The 18,633-nt window shown below is 41.5% G+C and overlaps 1 protein-coding gene and 1 long non-coding RNA gene across 3 annotated transcripts in view; one reads left to right on the top strand and one right to left on the bottom strand.

Moving 5' to 3' along the window:
- TNFRSF21 (TNF receptor superfamily member 21) overlaps window positions 1-18,633 on the bottom strand; it is a 63,128-nt gene that overhangs the window by 19,281 nt on the left and 25,214 nt on the right. For both annotated transcript variants that reach the window (XM_081519713.1, XM_081519715.1), the window contains one exon: window positions 6,848-7,113. In XM_081519713.1, the coding sequence (XP_081375839.1) occupies window positions 6,848-7,113 (266 nt within the window). The remainder of the gene's footprint in view (window positions 1-6,847; window positions 7,114-18,633) is intronic.
- Window positions 6,991-13,303, top strand: LOC145517388 (uncharacterized). Its single transcript, XR_014062007.1, has 2 exons — window positions 6,991-7,490; window positions 11,611-13,303. It is a non-coding gene; the product is annotated as an uncharacterized LOC145517388 (long non-coding RNA).

Consider the following 18,633-nt stretch of genomic DNA (forward strand, 5'->3'; position numbering starts at 1 on the left):
TTTGTGAATCTCTGGTCAAAGCAGGCAGCTAAAGTAATCCTTTATACTGTTTTAAATGATTGTGGTTGTTTTTAATATGATCATCCCTTTTTATTGAAATGCAGTTGATTTACAACACTGGGTTGGTTTCCAATGTACAGCAAAGTGATTCAGTTACACAGATACATCCTTTTTCATATTCTTTTCCATTATGGTTTATTACAAGATATTGAATATATTAATAGTTCCCTGTGCTACATGATACGACCTTGTTTATCATTTTTAACTGTACATAAAATTCCTTTTTCCTCCCTTTCTCAAAATGAAACTCTAATGGAAGGCTGGGAAATTCAAATCACCATGACTTCTGAACCTAGCCAGTAAGCATCACTTTCATACCCTACTTTTTTACATCCCATAGTTTAATAAGCTATTATCTGATTTAATGCTAAAAAAAAAAAAAAAACCCACTTAAATTCCCATTTTAAATAGAAAAATAGGAGACAGAGAAGTCATTTGCCTAAGGTTTCCTATAGAGAAAGAAGCAAGTCCAAGATGAGGGGGGAAGAAAGGAAAACAAGTACGCTGGGTAAGCCTATTTGAATATAAAAAGATCCCAGGGGAAAAAAAAAAACAAAAAACCAGCAACAACATAAAAGGAAACCTAGAAATCCAGTTGCTCAATTTTGTATCCTTTTCTGACAGCCCTTGAAAGAGCAGGCGTTGTCTACATACACCATCTCCTTTGTTTCTTCACTAGAGAAAACATTCCTGCCAGCCTCGGAACACTCACTCAGGCAGTTAAAGAATAAATATTTACAACTAGCTGGAATTTCCAGTTCTTGGGCACTGAATGCAGATGGCAACCCTCATGCTCAACCGTCTACCCATCAAGCAGTTTTGAACTTGGCAGTCTCTCCCCATCCGACACTGAGTAACCCTTCGTGTTCAGGATTTAAAGAATCTATTGATACGTGAGTTGGAGCTAGTCAAGAATATTCTTCCGTCTCTCTTGCGCCTCTAGAGCCTGGGAATAATTGCAGTGATTCACGGTAAAAATTCACCAAGGGCTTTCTCTGGGTCACACTCACCTAATTTCATAACAGCTCAGAGGACAGGCACTAAGGGTGTTCCCATTTTCTCATGAAAAAACCAAGTCAGTAATGCCAAGTATTTGACTAGTGATACATTGCCTGGACAGGAATTTAACCCGGCACACTCTTCACACTGACATCCTGACTTGGAGCCTTTATGTTGATAAACTGCACACCCACCAATTCCCTCCTGCCTCCCCCCTGGGTTTACTCCCTTGGATAAAAGATTACACCTTTCTTCCCTACAACAGTAAGTTTCTCTGACAGCAATGACTCTGTCTTCCCTGTCTTTGCATTGCCCAAAGTGCCTGGCATAATATTGCCCATGCAATTTATTATGTAATACAGATTTAAAAATAAAATTGCATCCTCTCCCTTGCTATTTAGCAGGGGAAACTTAAACTTGGGCTAGAAAGTACTGAAAGAAAAATAACTGTCAAGCTTAAGTTCCATTTTCTGGCTCGCCTTCAAAAACAAAGCCCAAATAATGCAATTTATTTAGTCAGTGGGCATTTTCCTGATGAAGAAAGACAAGAGTTTATTGCTGGAAACCAATGCTAAGTATTCTTTAGGCCAAAGAAAAAGGATCTCAGGCAGACATGGGGAATGGACAACAGAAAAAAATCAGTAAGCAGGTAAATCTACATGGAGTGTGACTGTGTAAGATCATAATAATTATGCCTTTGGGAGGCTAAGAAATGTGTGGTGTTAAAATGTATGACAGTAAGTCAGAAAGAGAAAAACAAATATATAATATCACTTATATATGATATCCAGAAAAATAATACAGATGAACATATTTACAAAGCAGAAACAGAGACACAGGCAAAGAGAAGAGACATATGGATACCATGGGGACAGACTGGGATACTGGGATTGAAATATATACACTACTGATGTTATTGTTTAGTTGCTAAGTTGTGTCTGACTCTTTGTGACCCCCTAGACTGTAGCCCACCAGGCTCCTCTGTCCATGAGATGGACAAGGCAAGAATACTGGAGTAAGGTTGCCATTTCCTTCCCCAGAGGATCCTCCTGACCCAAAGACTGAACCTCCATCTCTTGCATTGATAGATGGATTCTTTACCACTAAGCTGCCAGGGAAGTCCACACACTATTGATACTATGTATCAAAATAGATAACTCATGAGAACCTACTCTATAGCACAGGGAACTCTACTCAGGGATCTGTGGTGACCTAAATGGAAAGGGAATCCAAAAAAGAGGGGATATATGCATACGTATAGCTAATTCATTTTGCTGTACAGCAGAAACAAACACAACATTGCAAAACAACTATACTCCAACAAAAATTAATAATAACTTAAAAAAATAAAATGTATGACAACAAAAACACAATACAAGAGAAGGATAAATATGTTTAAAGTCTTTTAAGGCTGTTGTGTTGTCCGGAAAATAATAAAAAGTACACATTTATAAAATGGTTCATAATTTAACTGTGTGTTGTAATCTCTGGGGTATCCATTAAAAGTAGAGTAAAGAAAATGTGTAACTAAGAAGTTAATGAGAGGAAAAGTAGAATAATAAAAACACCTTATTAACAAGAAAGGAAAAGGGGAAGAGAACAGATAAGACAAATATAAAAAATAATAAGATGGTACATTTAAACCCAAATATATGACTAAAGAAAGCGTTTTTAAATTACATTAAAAAATGTTACCACACTGAAATTTTCTAAACAACAAAACTGCTAGAATAGATTTTTTAAAACCTTCAATATATTTACTTACAAAAGGCTTTCTTTATAAGCCACAGGGGGAAAAAAAAGTAAAAGGATGGAAAAAAGAGACAACATACAATTTGGAAAGTTGTATTAGGCTTTTGTTTTGTTTTTTAAAGAGTTCTGGCAAAGTCCCAGTAACTTCCAACTACTGTCCTTTGCTGCTTCTCTCAAAAGTTCATGCCTGGGAAGGAAAGAATAGAGATGATTCTGGAAGGCTGGGGTCCATTTTGATATTGAACTTGAAAGAAGAGTGTGCTGAAAAACTCAGGCCACGCTTCAGATAAGGAAAGAGTCAGGCAGGTGAATGAATAAATAAACTGTGATACATCCAGACAATGAAACAGCACTAAAAACAAATCTGCTATCAAGTCATAAACAGACATGGAGGAAGCTGAAAGGCAGATGACTGAGTGAAAGAAGTCAATCTGAAAAGGCAAACACTCCACGATTCCAACTACATGACGTTCTGAAAAAGGCGAAACTGTAAGAGACACTGAAAAAGGTTAGCAGTTGATGGGGGGAGGTGTGGGTAGTGGGGAAGAGAGAAATGGGTAAACCATAGAGAATTTTTTGGCCAGTGAAAACATTCTGTATGATAATGATGGACAAGCGTCATTTACCCAAACCCACAGGACATGTACAGCACCAAGAGTGACCTCTGGTAAACTATGGACTTTGGATGATTATGACATGTCATTATAGGTTCCCTCTTGGTAAAAACTCTTTTACTGATACCCCTGACACCTCTCTTTTGACTGATACCAATGGTGAATGAGGGGGAGGCGGTGCATGCAATTTCCCTCTCAATTTGGTTTTACACCTAAAACTGCTCTAAAAAATGGTCTTTAAAAAAACTCAAAGAACAGTACACCATAAAGTAAATTGTACTTATAATTTGTTAATGTATAATTTTGTTTTAAAATCAGACTCTGGATGTGTTTAATACAAAAATGGCTAATAGGCCATCAAGGTTAATAATGGACCAGCTGTTCCTGACAGAGGTAACCAAAAGGAACACCAGGACCAATCCTCTAAGTGGAACATAACATAGGTGTACTCAGGCTCGTGAACAGGAAAAAAACATTAACCATTTTAAACACACACACAAAGTCATTTTTACACATTAAGTGCCCATTAACTCCTGGGGCAAAGTCTCAAATCGCCAGCAGTACCACCATACACACAGAAAAGAAGTCCACCAGAAAATGGAAAAACTAAGTCTCAATTAGGCCCCCTGTGATCTCTGATTCTCGTGTTTGACTCCACAAATCTCAGAGATAAACTAGGAACAAGCTGCGCCATTAATAAGAGCTGGCAACCAGAAATCCATGCTCATTGGCTATCAAAATTAGAATCAGAGCTGGGTCCACAACACTGCCAGACAATGATGGACATAATTAAAACATGGAACAAGAAGCTTCTGTCTTCTCAGCCTCCATCCCAAAATGCAGGCCACACTAGAACCAAGGAGAGAGCTACAGAATGTTTTGGTGCTACTGTCTCTTAAAAAATAAACAACAGAAAATAGATACTAGAATATTTTATATAAATATGGAGGAGATATGAACAAGGGAAAAACTACTCTCCCTGACATGCAGTCTCCTCCATGGAGTCTGCATCTTTGGGCCCACCTTTCCCAGGACCTAGGACAGAGCCTGGAATAAGACAAGTGCTCCACTGATGGAACTCAATGGAACCATCAGAGAAATATACCAAGGTCACTTGCCAAGGTCACCTGGTGTAGATGATACTCCACTACCATCATTACCACCCCCAAAAAGAAAGTACCTTAAAGACTAGGACCAAATTCTAAATGATTGCTGAGTGTACACAAAGAAAGAGGAGACAAATGTGCAGCAACCAAAAATGAAATAAGTTTTAGGCAAATCTGACCCAACATCGCAAACCTGAGCCAGTCCTCCCAAGAAAGAATGGATTGGCACATAAACCACTGTTGGCTCTTCCTCAATTAAAACAAGGATGGTTCCCTCTTTCAAGTTAGCACAGTAAAACAAAGCCCTACCTGTCTTTCTCGTGCATCCTTTCAGCTGTCATTTTTTAAAATGTTTTAAATCACAAAATAATATTTTCATCATAAAAAATAATTTTAAAAATCACTTCCAATTCTACTGCCTAAATTTAATAGCATAATATTAGCATTTATGCTTTTTCATTTTCCTATGTTTATATTTGTTTTTCCTAATGAGAAACCTTCTTCTGAACCCTTAACAATACCTCATGATCATCCTTCCACATTATTAAATATTCCATTTAACCAAATCCTATCACTGCATCAATTATATTTTCTCTTTTTTGGAGGCAATATCAAGGTGATCCAGTGACTTATTCCCAAGTATTTAAATCCTTCTTCAATCTGCTGCCTGCCCTAACAGTTTTTTCCTTAAGGTTGACACTCCAAGGAAGCACAATGTTTTACCTCCTGAATCCCTTTGTTTGAACTGCAGTCATTTTATTTAATTAGAGGTCAAGCATCTCCCTTTTCTTTCCCCAAATCCAGCTACTCAAAGCCTTGTTTTAGTTGTGAACCATATTTAATTGAGATGGTTTCTCAGAAAGTCACAAGACACCGTGTGTGCCTTTCAATGTTTACCCCTGCCTCTATTAGCAAATCTTTTTTTCTGAACTTCCACGTTTCAAAAAAGTTAAAAATACACCAAGATTGTAAAGCAATCATCCTTCAATTAAAAATAAATTAAAAAAAATATACTAGGAGCTTTAAAGACTACCTTCAGAGTCCATTAGCACCAATGAACTTTTATCCAGTCATTTAGATAAAAGATTCACCTGATGAATGTTTAGTTCAATAATGAAGAAACACTACACTACTAGTATAGAAAGATGAAGGCATTTGGACTTCTTAAATATATAAAATTGAGTCCCTTGATATACAAATGTGCAGAATGATAGCAGATTAGAGTGGACCAGGGAAAAACTCTCTCCCTCACTCTTTTAGGTAATGAGTTTGGACCAACGGAAAAGAACACAGGCAAAATGGTCTTTTAAATTATAAGTGGATTTTATCAAGTCTCAGCGGCAGTGTTTTTCTTTGAGAATACACTGCAAAACTTCAATTGAAATCTGAGAACTATGATTCAATAGCCAAATTTGTAGTTAATTCACGGCCTTTCGGAGAAGTACCTTATGATTAAGGAAGAGCTAAGTAAATACATCATGACTATAACTATGCTATGTAGAACACCTTCAGTAGGTCAGGCATTTTATATACTTTATTCCTAGTCTTAATGAACTCGGGTGACAAGTGAGATAACAGAGGCAGAGAAAGTTGAAGTAACACACACTTGGTCACTCAGCTAGTGTCAGAGCCAGAGTTCCTATCCAGTGCTTTCTGATGCCAAAACCGGGGCTCATGGACCAACGACCATACATAAATCACCCTCCCGGGTCCCCTCAGTTTCATCTGAGACACTGATTGGACAAGCCCAGGGAGAAATAGCAATCTTGTTACTAAACACTGCCAGGCCCACCTGCATCCTCGGGGTTACTTGGTGGTAAGAGGGAGCCTTCTTAAACCACATCACAGAAAACATCCTCTGTTAGAGGAAGGGAATAGAAAAAAGTCTTCCTTCTTGCTTTTGTTCAAAGCGTGTTATGCAAAATGAAACCGTAAATTGGGAAACAAGGCATAGATCTAGATGTACAGTTTGATGCCAGAATCCATCCCGAAGGCAAAGATTCTCAGTTTTGTACATCAGAAGCACTTACAGAGCTTTTAAATATACTGATTCCTAAAAGTACTCGTTCTGAGTCCTCTCCTCAGAAATTCTAATTTGGTCTACAGTGAGGTCCAAGTACCAGAATTTTTTAAAAGTTCTCTAGATGATTAATGGAAAACCGCTTAGAAGCACTGCCCAGAAGAGATGTGAGTGCGTGTGTGTGTGACGCTAAATACCAACGAGCAGTTCTTTTCTCTTCTGACATATACCTGGTAAAATCTGGAGTTCAGGGACCTAAAGGTTAGTGGGAAGGACAGACAGCTGGGCTGCGTTACCTGGGCCGTATCCTCCATGAGGCCGCGGATCTTCTCCACCACATCGTTGCGCCGGTGCTGGCGCAGGGCGCTAATTAACTGGGCCAGGCTGGCCTCGGGGCCCCGGATGGTCCAGTGCTGCAGCGCTGCGTAGGCACGCTCGTGGTCCGCCGTGTACCCGTTGGAGAAAGCGGCCACCTCCCTCTCGCTGGCATTGCACAAAAACTGATAGATATCCTTCCACTGGCTTCCCACTTGGGCTGCTACCAGCTTCAGGATGTCTATACCTATATCAGACACAAAACAAAGAAAAAATACAAAAATGTGAGGTCTTTATAGAAGGCCGTTCTGTTTTAACAGACTTAAAGAAGCATGCTTTCCCATGCTCTAGTCAAGGGAATGCAGTGTCTTCTAGAAGCACTTGGCATACACCACCCATCCTTGGGATGAGTTAGCCCCTCTCCTGCAAACCTCACCTCGGGAAAGTGGAACCAGAAGGAGCAGCAACTTGGAAGAATAATAAATCACCCCTTAAAGATGTTTTGAAAGCCAAACTCAAAAGTACTCAAGGTGATTCCTTTATTTGCTTCTAAAAACTGGAATCAAATAAATTAGAGGCTCCCAGATGAAAAAAAAAAGGTGACTTCATGAAGTCTAGAAAAAGGTAAGCCACAGGTTCAAATTACAGTTAATCCAGCACTGTCTGGGTAAAGGGTGTTGAGAGTCGAGGCTATGGTGTCCAATACACAAAATGACAAAACACTCATCTCTGATCCAGTCCAATTCCTTAACTTCTCACGCTTTAAAATACTATACTCAAAAGGCAACTTTCTCATCTATTATTATTCAGTCTCCTAAGTTGACTTGCAGTTATAATTAAGACATCAGCAAAATGACAGTATAATAACAACAGTTATTATCTTCCAGATATTATGTGAAGGCCTTAGCTCCTGTAACATTTTTATAAAGTATTAACATTTCAATTGTCTGTGTTAAAAAAAAAAAAACAGAAAAATAAGATAATTTGCCCAATATTACAAAGGTAGGCAGGTTGGATTTTGAACCCAACTCACTGGATACCGAGCCATTCTAGCTCACTGGTTACTTGTAAACCCATCAGTGTGGATCTGCAGTTTCCAGATCTGATGATCAGAGTGTGAAATGCCAAAATCAAATCTTGGGGTCAAAAATTAGGATAAGCACCTGGCATCCACCTGCTGTGAAGTAGGGGCTTCCCTGAATGGCAAAATTTGGTGTCCTCCTCTATAAGGCACCTTCTCTCTGCAATTATGCATCGGCTTTGCCCAAATTTATCCAATATAACCCCACAGTGAGGGCTCTAGTAGTTACTACCACAGGGGAATGAGTCCTCTGAGTCAACACCATGTCTTTCAATAGCCATACTCACATGCCCAGATACCAGAGTTATTATAGCTAACAATGTCTTGGCTAACTGTAGCTAGCAAGGATGATGTGGTATATATATACACAGTGGAATACCACTCAGCCATAAAAAATGAAATAGTGCCATTTGAGCAACATAGATGGACCTAGAGATTATCATACTAAGTCAGAAACAGACAGATAACATATGGTACCACTTATATGTGGTATCTAAAACATGACATAAATGAACTTAGTTACAAAACAAACAGACTCACAGATGTAGAAACCAACTTATGGTTACCAAAGGGGAAAGGGAGTGAGGGAGGAATTAATTAGGAGTTTGGGATTAGCAGATACAAACTACTATATAAAAAATAGAAAAGCAACAAGGTCCTACTGTATAGCATAGGGAACTATATTCAATACCTTGTAATAAACCGCAATGGAAAAAAATCTGAAAAAGAATATATATGTATTAAACTGAAACACTTAGGTGTACTCCAGAAACTAATACAACATTGTAAATCAACTATACTTCAGTTTTTAAAATAAAAATGTTGAAAAAAAGTCTTTAAAACATTTACTACTCAAAAAAAAAAAAAAAATGGAGTTAACTTCCCAAGTGAAGCTTGGGGAAGAAAGCAAAGGAGGAAGAGTTTACCAGGATGGTTAATTGAATTTTTCAATTAACTAGAGGTTAGTCAGGAGAGGGGGAAAAAACAAATGTTTTTTGCTTCAATCAGTTGTTGAGGAAAATATTTATAAAATAAACTATCAATTTTTGCCTAAGAAAAGAGGACTAAGAATTCCAGAAGAGTCCTTGTAAATGGAAGACTCTGTGGTTTGCAGAGCTGTGGAAACCCTTCCTCAGTCACACCACGCCACTGAGGCAGATGATTTGGAAGACTGTGTGAATATCCTGAACCAATCCCCTGAAAATGGTTTTGGAAAGTAAATGCCTGGTAGCAGGCTGCTTTCTTGAAAACTATAAAAGTGGGACACCACACTTTGAGAAATGACTGTACTTCTCACACTATTTTCCCTGGCAGTGTGAAATGCACTTTTTAGTTTTCATAGCAATCTTTAGCCAGATACACAGCTTTTGATTTCAAGCAAACAGACTCCTCAAAAAAAAAAAAAAAGTCCTATTTAAAACCCCACAGGTAACTTTCAGAAGCAAACCAGTTCTTTGTGGTTGATGTAGTCACTTCTTCCAAACACCAAAAGGCTTCTTCGTCCCTGAATCTTAATGTAGGTCAATTTGAGGAAGGCCCACAGTGTCTTGCATGGAAACATGACTGTGCTTTCTTGTACGTGGGACCTTTGCTTAAATCTTCGTGATGCCAGTGACAGTGTGGCTTTGGGCAAACCACTAACTGTCATGTTCATTTCCTCATCTGTACAATGGAGATACTCAGGATGGTCCCTGGGGATGAGCTGATTAACATTTTCTATAGAGTCGATTTATTTTTGGAAGTACCCCATCATTATAAATGCTCCATACACTGGGCATTACAACTTGAGACGAAATGCATTTCTGATGCAAACATGCAGGCTTTATGGAGTAATTACAGAGTTTAAAAGGCTTACGCTTAACAATAGCTCCTTCTTCCGAAAGCTAGCATTTATACTTTTTTTTCAGCCACAAAAATTACAAAAAAAAAAAAAAGGAAAACACGAAGAATGGGTGCAATGAGATTTTCCTTCAACTAAGATTGACTGGAAGCTAAATTTAAGGGCCATGAATCAGGTTTCACCTTATTCTTCTACTATGTAAACATGGAGTCAACTCATTTGAGCCAGCCTGGCCCCTCCCCCTGTAGAGCCGGTAAAGACAAAGACGGGCGGAGGCAACCACTGGCTCTGGAGACCCCAGCCTCTCAGCCTAGCACAGGATCACAGACCACCACAGGAGAAGACCAGTCTGAACTAGCCCATGACTCTAGGCATACCTTGCCCCCAATCCCACTGTCGCCACCAAAGGGAAAAGAAAAACCTACAGAATATTTCAAGAGTATTCACTGGGCAGCCACTGTGTGTTCACTGTGTTTGCTGGACTGAAAGCCCTTGTGAGATTTTAAGACAAAGAGTTTAGCACCAAGAGAATGAAGTCATGCCGATGGAGCACAAAATTTGATGGGATCTGAAAGTGTTCTTTGTTTAGAAAAAAAAGTTTCAGGCAAAATCAATAATACAGATATAGGAAATGCAGTAGAATGATTAAACTAACTGAGATCACTACCTCTGGGGAGGAAAGGGGGCATTACTGACAGGCACAGAGGGGACTTCAAAGGTATTCACAAGGTTCAACTTCCAAAGCTGCATGGTGGGAGAACAGGTCTTTGTATTTTATTACTGTATTTGATATTTATTTTTATTTTATTACTCCTTTTAAAGCTACATATGTAACATATATATAAAACACTTCTATAGACATGTATTGATATATAACTCATATATACACATACTATTATGTGAGATATATAAATTTTTTGTGTGTTTAATTTTATTGGCGAGGAATCTCACGGAGTAAGATTAGTGACCAGTTCAAGGCTGCCTAGCTAGTTCGTGGTACCTCTGCTGTGGATCATATGGAATGTGGTGTCAAAGAGGAACATTATTATTCACTTGAATTCTGCTCCTAGGGCACAGTCCACACATGAATGCACTCAGGGTTGGCCATGACCTGTGTGCTTCTTCCTGGCCTGTTATTACTGACCAAGCAGATGCTGGGTAAGTTTTTCTCTGAGGATACAAACTGTAGTTCTTTAAACTATGGTCCCTTTAAAAAAAAAAAAAAAAAAAAGGAAGTTTCAGCAAGCTTTTTCTGTACAGGGCAAGAGTAAATACTGAGAACTACACAATCCCTGTTGCAGGTTCTCAATTCTGTTGTTAGGTGACAGCAGCCATAAGCAACACAAATGAGCCCATGTGCTGTAGTTCTCCCACCTCTGAAATGGTAGCAGTTTAAACTGCTTTAAACCAGGATGTACGGGATGAAAACAGCGAAGAGACAATGTGTTTAGCATAAGCTTTTTGCTGGTACTACATTCTCATCAGTTAAAAGATTGAAGTATCAAATGGCAAAAAGACTTAGAAAAGCACTGTGTTAAAACACACACACACACACAAAAATGAAAGTTCCTACCCCAGTGATTAACCTCACTGTGAAATGCTAGTGAAATTGAGACCAAGTCCCTGCTTGGCAGGGTGCCCTGGTCATCTGTCCATCAGAGTTCTGAGAATTTTCATTGAAGACGGTCACTATGTGTTGAATTAATATTAACTTCTTTAGCCGAACTTCTTTTTCCTTAGGTTGAAAAGCAATATAGTTGTCAACCTATGAAAGTGCTGATTGATGGGCAATGAGGTTAACTTCACTTTTCTTGTGTTTGCAGGTCCTAGAGCTCTGGGGAATGGCAAAAGTTTCTAAAGAAGTCACTGAAGGAGTCAAGTCTTATAAACCAGGGGCTGTACTAGTCAGGGGCTGCATCTGAGAAGGTGGCCCTGGCCCAAGGGAAATGGCTTGTGATTTTTAAGGTGCAAGTAGTAGAAAGATCACAAACTTGCTAATCCCAAGATACGGTTTCATACTCTATGACTTGTTAGTCATGTGACTTTGGGGCAAATGACTTCTAAGATTTCAGTGTCCTCATCAGTAAAATGAAAATACCACTTCTTATCTCATAGGCCGGGTAAGGAGATGGATGGGGTCAAGTGTTAAAACCATAAAGCACCCTGGTTCTCCTTCCTCTGTCTCTTCCACTTCTGGACCAGGGTCACTGGAGCAACGAACCTGAAAAGTAGGAGGAGTTCTACAAAGACAGAGGCTGTTAGCACCAGGATCACGGGCACTGAACGATGAAGCCAGGCTCCAGCATCCTAGCCTCCTGGGTTTCTTGAAAGCTCTCTAGTATGTGTCCGAAGGGGAATCATTGCACAAGACAATAGCCACCTACAGAGAGGGGCAGGTGAAAGGTCAGTGCTGCCTCCCCTGCCACACGTAGGGCATCAAGACAGCACTCAGGGGCTCCCTCTTCTGAGTGAGCAGACTGCCCAGCTCCACCCTGAGGGAGCTCAAGAAAAAGGCATGAGGTTATCGTGAAAAACACAGTATTTTCCCAAACATTATAAAACCCTGAGTTAGATATAATCTGGGCGACAACCCTCACTGGAGGCTCATTTCTTTTAAAGCTCCATGGCAATGCCAGCATGCAAAAAAGGGTTTCTCCTCTTTTAATAACAACCTGAACTGACTTTTGTAAGAGAAAGTATTAAAGCTCCTTCCTTTTGGAGATAAACATCTGAAGAGTGTCATCATTAAGAAGCCACAGTAAAGCCTTCCCTGGAAGAGACACAAAAAAGGGTGATGACAGAGCTGAAGGAAACAGAGGTCGGGTGGACCCCACGATACAGCCCTCTGAATTTCATGCCATACAACCATGAGGTACAGGAGTGAGTACATCGAAGGGATGAATGTGTTTAGTATAAGCTTTTTGCTGGTACTACATTCTCATTTAAAAAGATTTCCACTGCATCTCCCATCCTTGTGAAATGTATAGCAGTTCTCATTATCCTTCTAGAAAAAAGAAGTGGGGGAAGAGGAGGTACAAATAATGAAAAACCTCTCATGGAGGCAATTAGTACACAAACTCTTCCCAGGATAGATGACTCCACAGTTATGCCTGTGCTGGTTTCTAAACCCAAACACACACACACAGTCTCCTGAGACATACATATGGAAAACAGGACATAGGAGCTCAAAACCACTTCACTTCTATCCCCAGCCTGACTCCTCACCCCAAACATGCTCTTCATCAACACATGTTGTAATCTCAAGTTTGCCAACAGCAGACACATGGCAAAGATGGACACAACACATAAAATGTTTGTATAGAGCAATGTAGGTCAAGTTCAGAAAGCTGAATAAAAGCCTAGCTTTAGCATTCCATGATGCCCTGTACAACGGTCATGTTCTCAGAGATGCCTTTTCTGGACATCTTTTGCCTGAGCCCCATGCCTGCTCTCATCACCACTATCCCCACCAACTCCCAGAACCTAGCAATAATAAAAAGTACAATGAGTATCTCTGAATGAAGGAATGAATGAATGGGAGCCATTCTGTCATCCCGTCCCTCTTGCCTAAACTGCTCACCCCCACCATTTATCATCCCCTTATTCTGTAACTTAAACTCCTGAGAAGGTGAGGGACCAAAGGCTATCACATCCTTGCTGTGTGGTACGGCCAGATTGACAATCTTTATCATGACCAGAAGTCAGGCCAACATGTGGCTATCAGTGAGGGGAACCCAGGCTTCCCGGCACAGGAACCCAGCTGTTGTGTAAGAGCCTCTCCCTCTGCCAGGGGTTCCACGGAGGGTGGTCCACCGTTTGCACATCAGAGCCCAGAGCTCATGAGGCAAAGAAGTCCCACCAGGGTGGAAACCTCCTCCAGAGATAAGCTATCCAAGCCACGGTCTGTCTGGCCTGATAATACAGTCAATGCTCCTAAAAGCAGACACCCCACACATGAACGTGTTTTGCAGTAACCAGCATGTCATAGGATGGTTAGAACATGCTCTATCGGGACTTCCCTGGCAACCCAGTGGTTAAGACTCTGCACTTCCCCTGCAGGGGGCACAGGTTCAATTTCTGGTGGAGGAGCTAAGATCCTGCATGGTCAAAAAAAATAAAAACACACTGTATCCACAGCGATCACTCCCAAAAGCATCACAAAGAAAACTGCTTCATCCACGACGGGAACTTGGTTTGCCCCAAGTTAAAAATACTCCTTCCCTGTGGAGGTAAAAAGCTGGGGGAACTGTTTCAATTTCATCTGAAACCCTAAAGTGGTTTCCAAGGCAGAATTCATCACTATCTTGTTGAAGTTTCAATAGGCAATCATTACAAGCTCAGATGAATCTAGGGAGCTGCGAAAAACCACCGTGCAAAGGTCTCACGGTTAATGGAGGAACTGTTTACCAAGGGCAAACTCTGTCAAGACAGTAGATGGTTTTCCAGATGGAAGATATCAATTTCACTGATGCTGTGAGGACAACTAATAATCTTTTCTTTCATTTCTCAGAGGAATACACAAAAAAATCACAAAGCCAAAAATGCCCTCTTCCTTCATCTTAGCCTGTATCTGAAGATGCTGATTTATTCATTCAACAAAATGTATTGAGCCCTTACTGAGCATCAGACACGATTCTAGGCACTGGGCAGTGGCAATGAATGAAGCAACACAAAATCTTTCCCTGGTGAAGCCTATATTCAGTTGGGGCATGTGGGAAGTAATAAAATATTCCATGTGTTGGACAGCCAGGAAAGCTAGGGAGGAAAAGAGAGCAGAGGGAAGGCAATGGAGCAGGCTGGGCTGCAATTTTAGATACAGGCTTGCTCCCTGGTATCTCAGAGAAGGGTCCACTGAGCTAACATTGGAATCAAGCCCTAGAGGTGAGGGAGCGAGCCCTGTGGATAGAACACCAGGTGCAAAGGGAGGAAAGGTGTTGACACTACACTGAAGGGCAGGAAGGCTGGTGTGGCTGGAGCAAGTGAGCCGTGGGGAACATGGTGGGCAGTGGAGGCTGGAGATGACTGGCTGGGAGGGGAGCACAGGTCCCACTGGGCCTCCAGGCTGCTGCTGTGCCTGCAGCGGGCAGTCGCTGGGGTCTTTGACTGTTCAATGACACGAATGACGCTATCTGACTTATATGAAACAGGATCACTCTGGCCGTTGTGTCAAGAATAAACTAAAAGGGCCACAGGCAAAAGTGGAGCGACCAGTTAAGATGTCAAGGCTATGATTCAAGAGAGAGGTGACAGTGGCTTGGGCCAGGGTGGTGGTTGTGAAAAGGGGGGAAATGGTCAGCTTCTGCATCTATTCTGAAGGTAGAGCAGGTGGGATTGGCTAATAGATCAAATATGAGGTGAGAAAGGAGAGGAGTTAAGGATGACTCTAACACGCATGCGTGCTCAGTCGTGTCTGACTCTTTGCAACCCCATGGGCTGCAGCCCACCAGGCTTTTCTGTCCTTGGAGTTCTCCAGGCAAGAATACTGGAGTGGGTTGCCATTTCCTACTCCAGGGGATCTTCCCAGCCTAGGGATGACTTTAAGGTTCTATTCTAATCAGGGGGAAGACTGATGGCACCTTCTTCTGCATTGGGTAACTGATGTGGACTGGATGGTTCAGGATTCAGATTTTCATATCTGAAGCGGGAGGTGCCTGTTGGACATCTGGGTCCATCAGGCAGGTGGGAGGCATTCTGCCTGCTGAGTTCAGGTGCAAGATCCAGGCTGGGAAGATGCACTTGGAAAGGAAGAGCGGATAAATGGTAATGTAAAGCCATCGGTCACCCAGGGAGGGAGTGTGTGCAGGTGGAGCCTGCTCTCCATTATTCAGAGGTGGGGTCCAAGAGGAGGACCTAGCCAAGGGGTCCAAGAGGAGGACCTAGCCAAGGGGTTGAAGAAGGAACAGCCAGAGCGGTGGGAGGAGACCCAAAGGAAGAAAGGAAGGAACCCAAGGAGCCAATAGACCACAGAGGAAAACTCAGAACTGAACAATGCAGCTAGAATCATGCTGTCAGACTTCATGGAAAGAGGCAGGATTGGGGCTAAAACACTGCCACCGTATTTTAGACATTCTAGGATATCTGAATGCACTTTTTAAAAACTGAAGTACAGCTGATTTATAATGTTTCAGGTATACAGCAAAGTGATTCAGATATACAGACAGGCAGACAGATAGATAGGTACTCTCTTTCAGATTCTTGTCCGGTATGCTGCTGCTAAGTCATTTCAGTCGTGTCCGACTCTGTGCGACCCCATAGACGGCAGCCCACCAGGCTCCCCTGTCCCTGGGATTCTCCAGGCAAGAACACTGGAGTGGGTTGCCATTTCCTTCTCCAATGCATGAAAGTGAAAAGTGAAAGTGAAGTCGCTCAGTCGTGTCTGACCCTTAGCGAACCCATGGACTGCAGCCTACCAGGCTCCTCTGTCCATAGGATTTTCCAGGCAAGAGTACTGGAGTGGGTTGCCATTTCCTTCTCCGTTGTCCGGTATAGGCTATTACAAAATATTGAATATAGTTCCCTGTGCTATATGGTAGGACCTTGTCATTTATCTGTTTTATATATAGTGAAAGTGAAAGTCGCTCAGTCATGTCCGACTCTTTGTGACCCCATGGACTCTAGTCCATGGAATTCTCCAGGACAGAAAACTGGAATGGGTAGCCTTTCCATTCTCCAGGGGATCTTCCCAACCCAGGGATCAAACCCAGGTCACCCACATTGCAGGTGGATTCTTTCCCAGCTGAGCCACAATGGAAGCCCTATATATAGTAGTGTGTATCTGTTAATCCCAAACTCCTAATTTATCCCTCACCTACCCCATCTCCCTTTGGTAACCACACATTTGTTCTCCATATCTGTGAGTCTGTTTCGTAAATAAGTTCATTTGTATCATTTTTTTAGATTCCACATATAAGTGATATGTTTTTAATCAATGCCTTTCCATAGCTTGGTTGCAGTGTTTTTTTTTCCTTATTGGAGTATAAAATAACAGTGCATCCCACAATCAGTGGCATCTTTAATTTGACAAAATATAGTTAAGAATTTTTTTTTTTTAATTTATAAACTGGAACCCACCTACTTTTTACAGTTTGACGTATCAGTATCCCAACACATCAAATTCTGTACACACACTGCAAGGGTAACAACTAATTACTCGTGAAGAACGATCAACAGAATTCTAGTAATTCTTCCTCCTCTGCACAATCTGCTTATATAAACCTGATCAGGTTGATTCAAGGACACTCACTGGTAAGGGACTTTTTTTTCCCTGCTTGTATTTTAGCCCTACGTGGTGAAAATGCTGATGTGTTTTTCCAGTATCCCAAATAGCTTAAATTCAAAAACTGTTAGTTAGATAAATGAGAGACTAAAATATACATCCAAAACAAATATGCTCAGTAGCTCAGTCGTGTCTGACTCTTTGGAACCCCAGGGACTGTAGCCAGGCTCCTGTCCATGGGATTTTCCCAGCAAGAGTAACTGGAGTGGGTTGCCGTTTCCTCCTCCATAAAACATAAATACCTGTCCTCTAAAGCCCAGAGGAAGAAGTCACCATAGGGTGGGCCTGGGGAGGACCGCAGCCTTCCAAGGGCAAAGAACCACACCTCCCTCCACTCTGCACGAGGTAATGCTTTTGAAGTTGTCACAGTAAGAGGCTTTTTTCCTGCAACAGCTGTGTGTGCTTTATAATTCTCAAACATCCTAGAATCCACCAAAAGGTGCCGTCTGCTGGAAATAGCATTACTGGAAGCAGAGGTGGCAAAGACAGAGGGTGGGGTGTGGGGGACTGGAGAGCAGCCCACCTGTTCCTGCCTGTTTCCTGTGAGATGACTGCAGCCCTCAGGACACAGCAAGGACCAGGCAGCCCGTTCACTTGAAGAATCTGCTCCTTTCAGCCCGGCTCCCCAGTGTTTACACTTCAAGTCTACTTCCTATAGGAAATCTGGGCTGACAGGATGACTGTCTGGAATCTGGAGTCCAGGAGGCTTCTGGCAAAGGAAGGAGGGTTTCTTGGTTGCAGCTGCTGCTGCGGCTGCCATCCAGGGCTGAGAAAACCACTACCAAGTTCAACAGATGTGAGTTCCTATGAGCACAACTCCATTACCTCGGACTTCTTTGAAACAGCTTTTCAAAATAAAAAGCTGTTTTCAAACGGTCCTCAGAGCCTGCAGCCATTGGGTACCTGGCTTGAGAATGCTTCCATTGCGAGCAATCCAAGAAAAAGGGAAAAGGAGATAATCGGAGTGGCTTCTGTGGAGGCAAACTCATTACTGATGACAGTTTTATAATTGTTTTATTTCAGAACAAGTTGGGTTTTGCTAAGGGAAGTAAATTTTTCTTGATTGGGCATGGTAAAAAAAAAAGTCAACCACAGAAACCTAGAAATTTCTAACACTGGAAAAATTAAAATCCAGATTTTTCTATAAATCCAGACTGTGAGAATCAGAGAGCAGTGTCCAGAGTCAGATCCGTGGCTGAGTATAAAACCTGGCACTACTTCTTTGTAGCTGTGTGACCTCAGGCAAGTGACTCTCAGCACCTCGGTGTTCCCACCTGTAAAATGGCGATGGTAGTAGCTCACCTTATAGGGTTAAGAAAATTAAGCTAAATTTATAAAAATGTTTAGAACAGGATATGGCATTCAGTAAGGATGACAGCCCGCCAGGCTCCTCTGTCCATGAGATTTCCCAGGGAAGAATACTGGAGTGGGTTGCCATTTCTTTCTCCAGGGGATCTTCCCAACCCAACTCTGGATTGAACCAGAGTCTCTTGTGTCTTTGGCATTTGACAGGCAGATCTTTACTGACTGAGCCACCAGGGAAGCCCAAGGATGGTGCCAGTCTTTGTTA

The sequence above is a fragment of the Giraffa tippelskirchi genome, chromosome 8 (assembly GCF_054371585.1).
Source record: "Giraffa tippelskirchi isolate mGirTip1 chromosome 8, T2T-mGirTip1v1.2.pri, whole genome shotgun sequence".
In the NCBI taxonomy this organism is placed as follows: domain Eukaryota; kingdom Metazoa; phylum Chordata; class Mammalia; order Artiodactyla; family Giraffidae; genus Giraffa; species Giraffa tippelskirchi.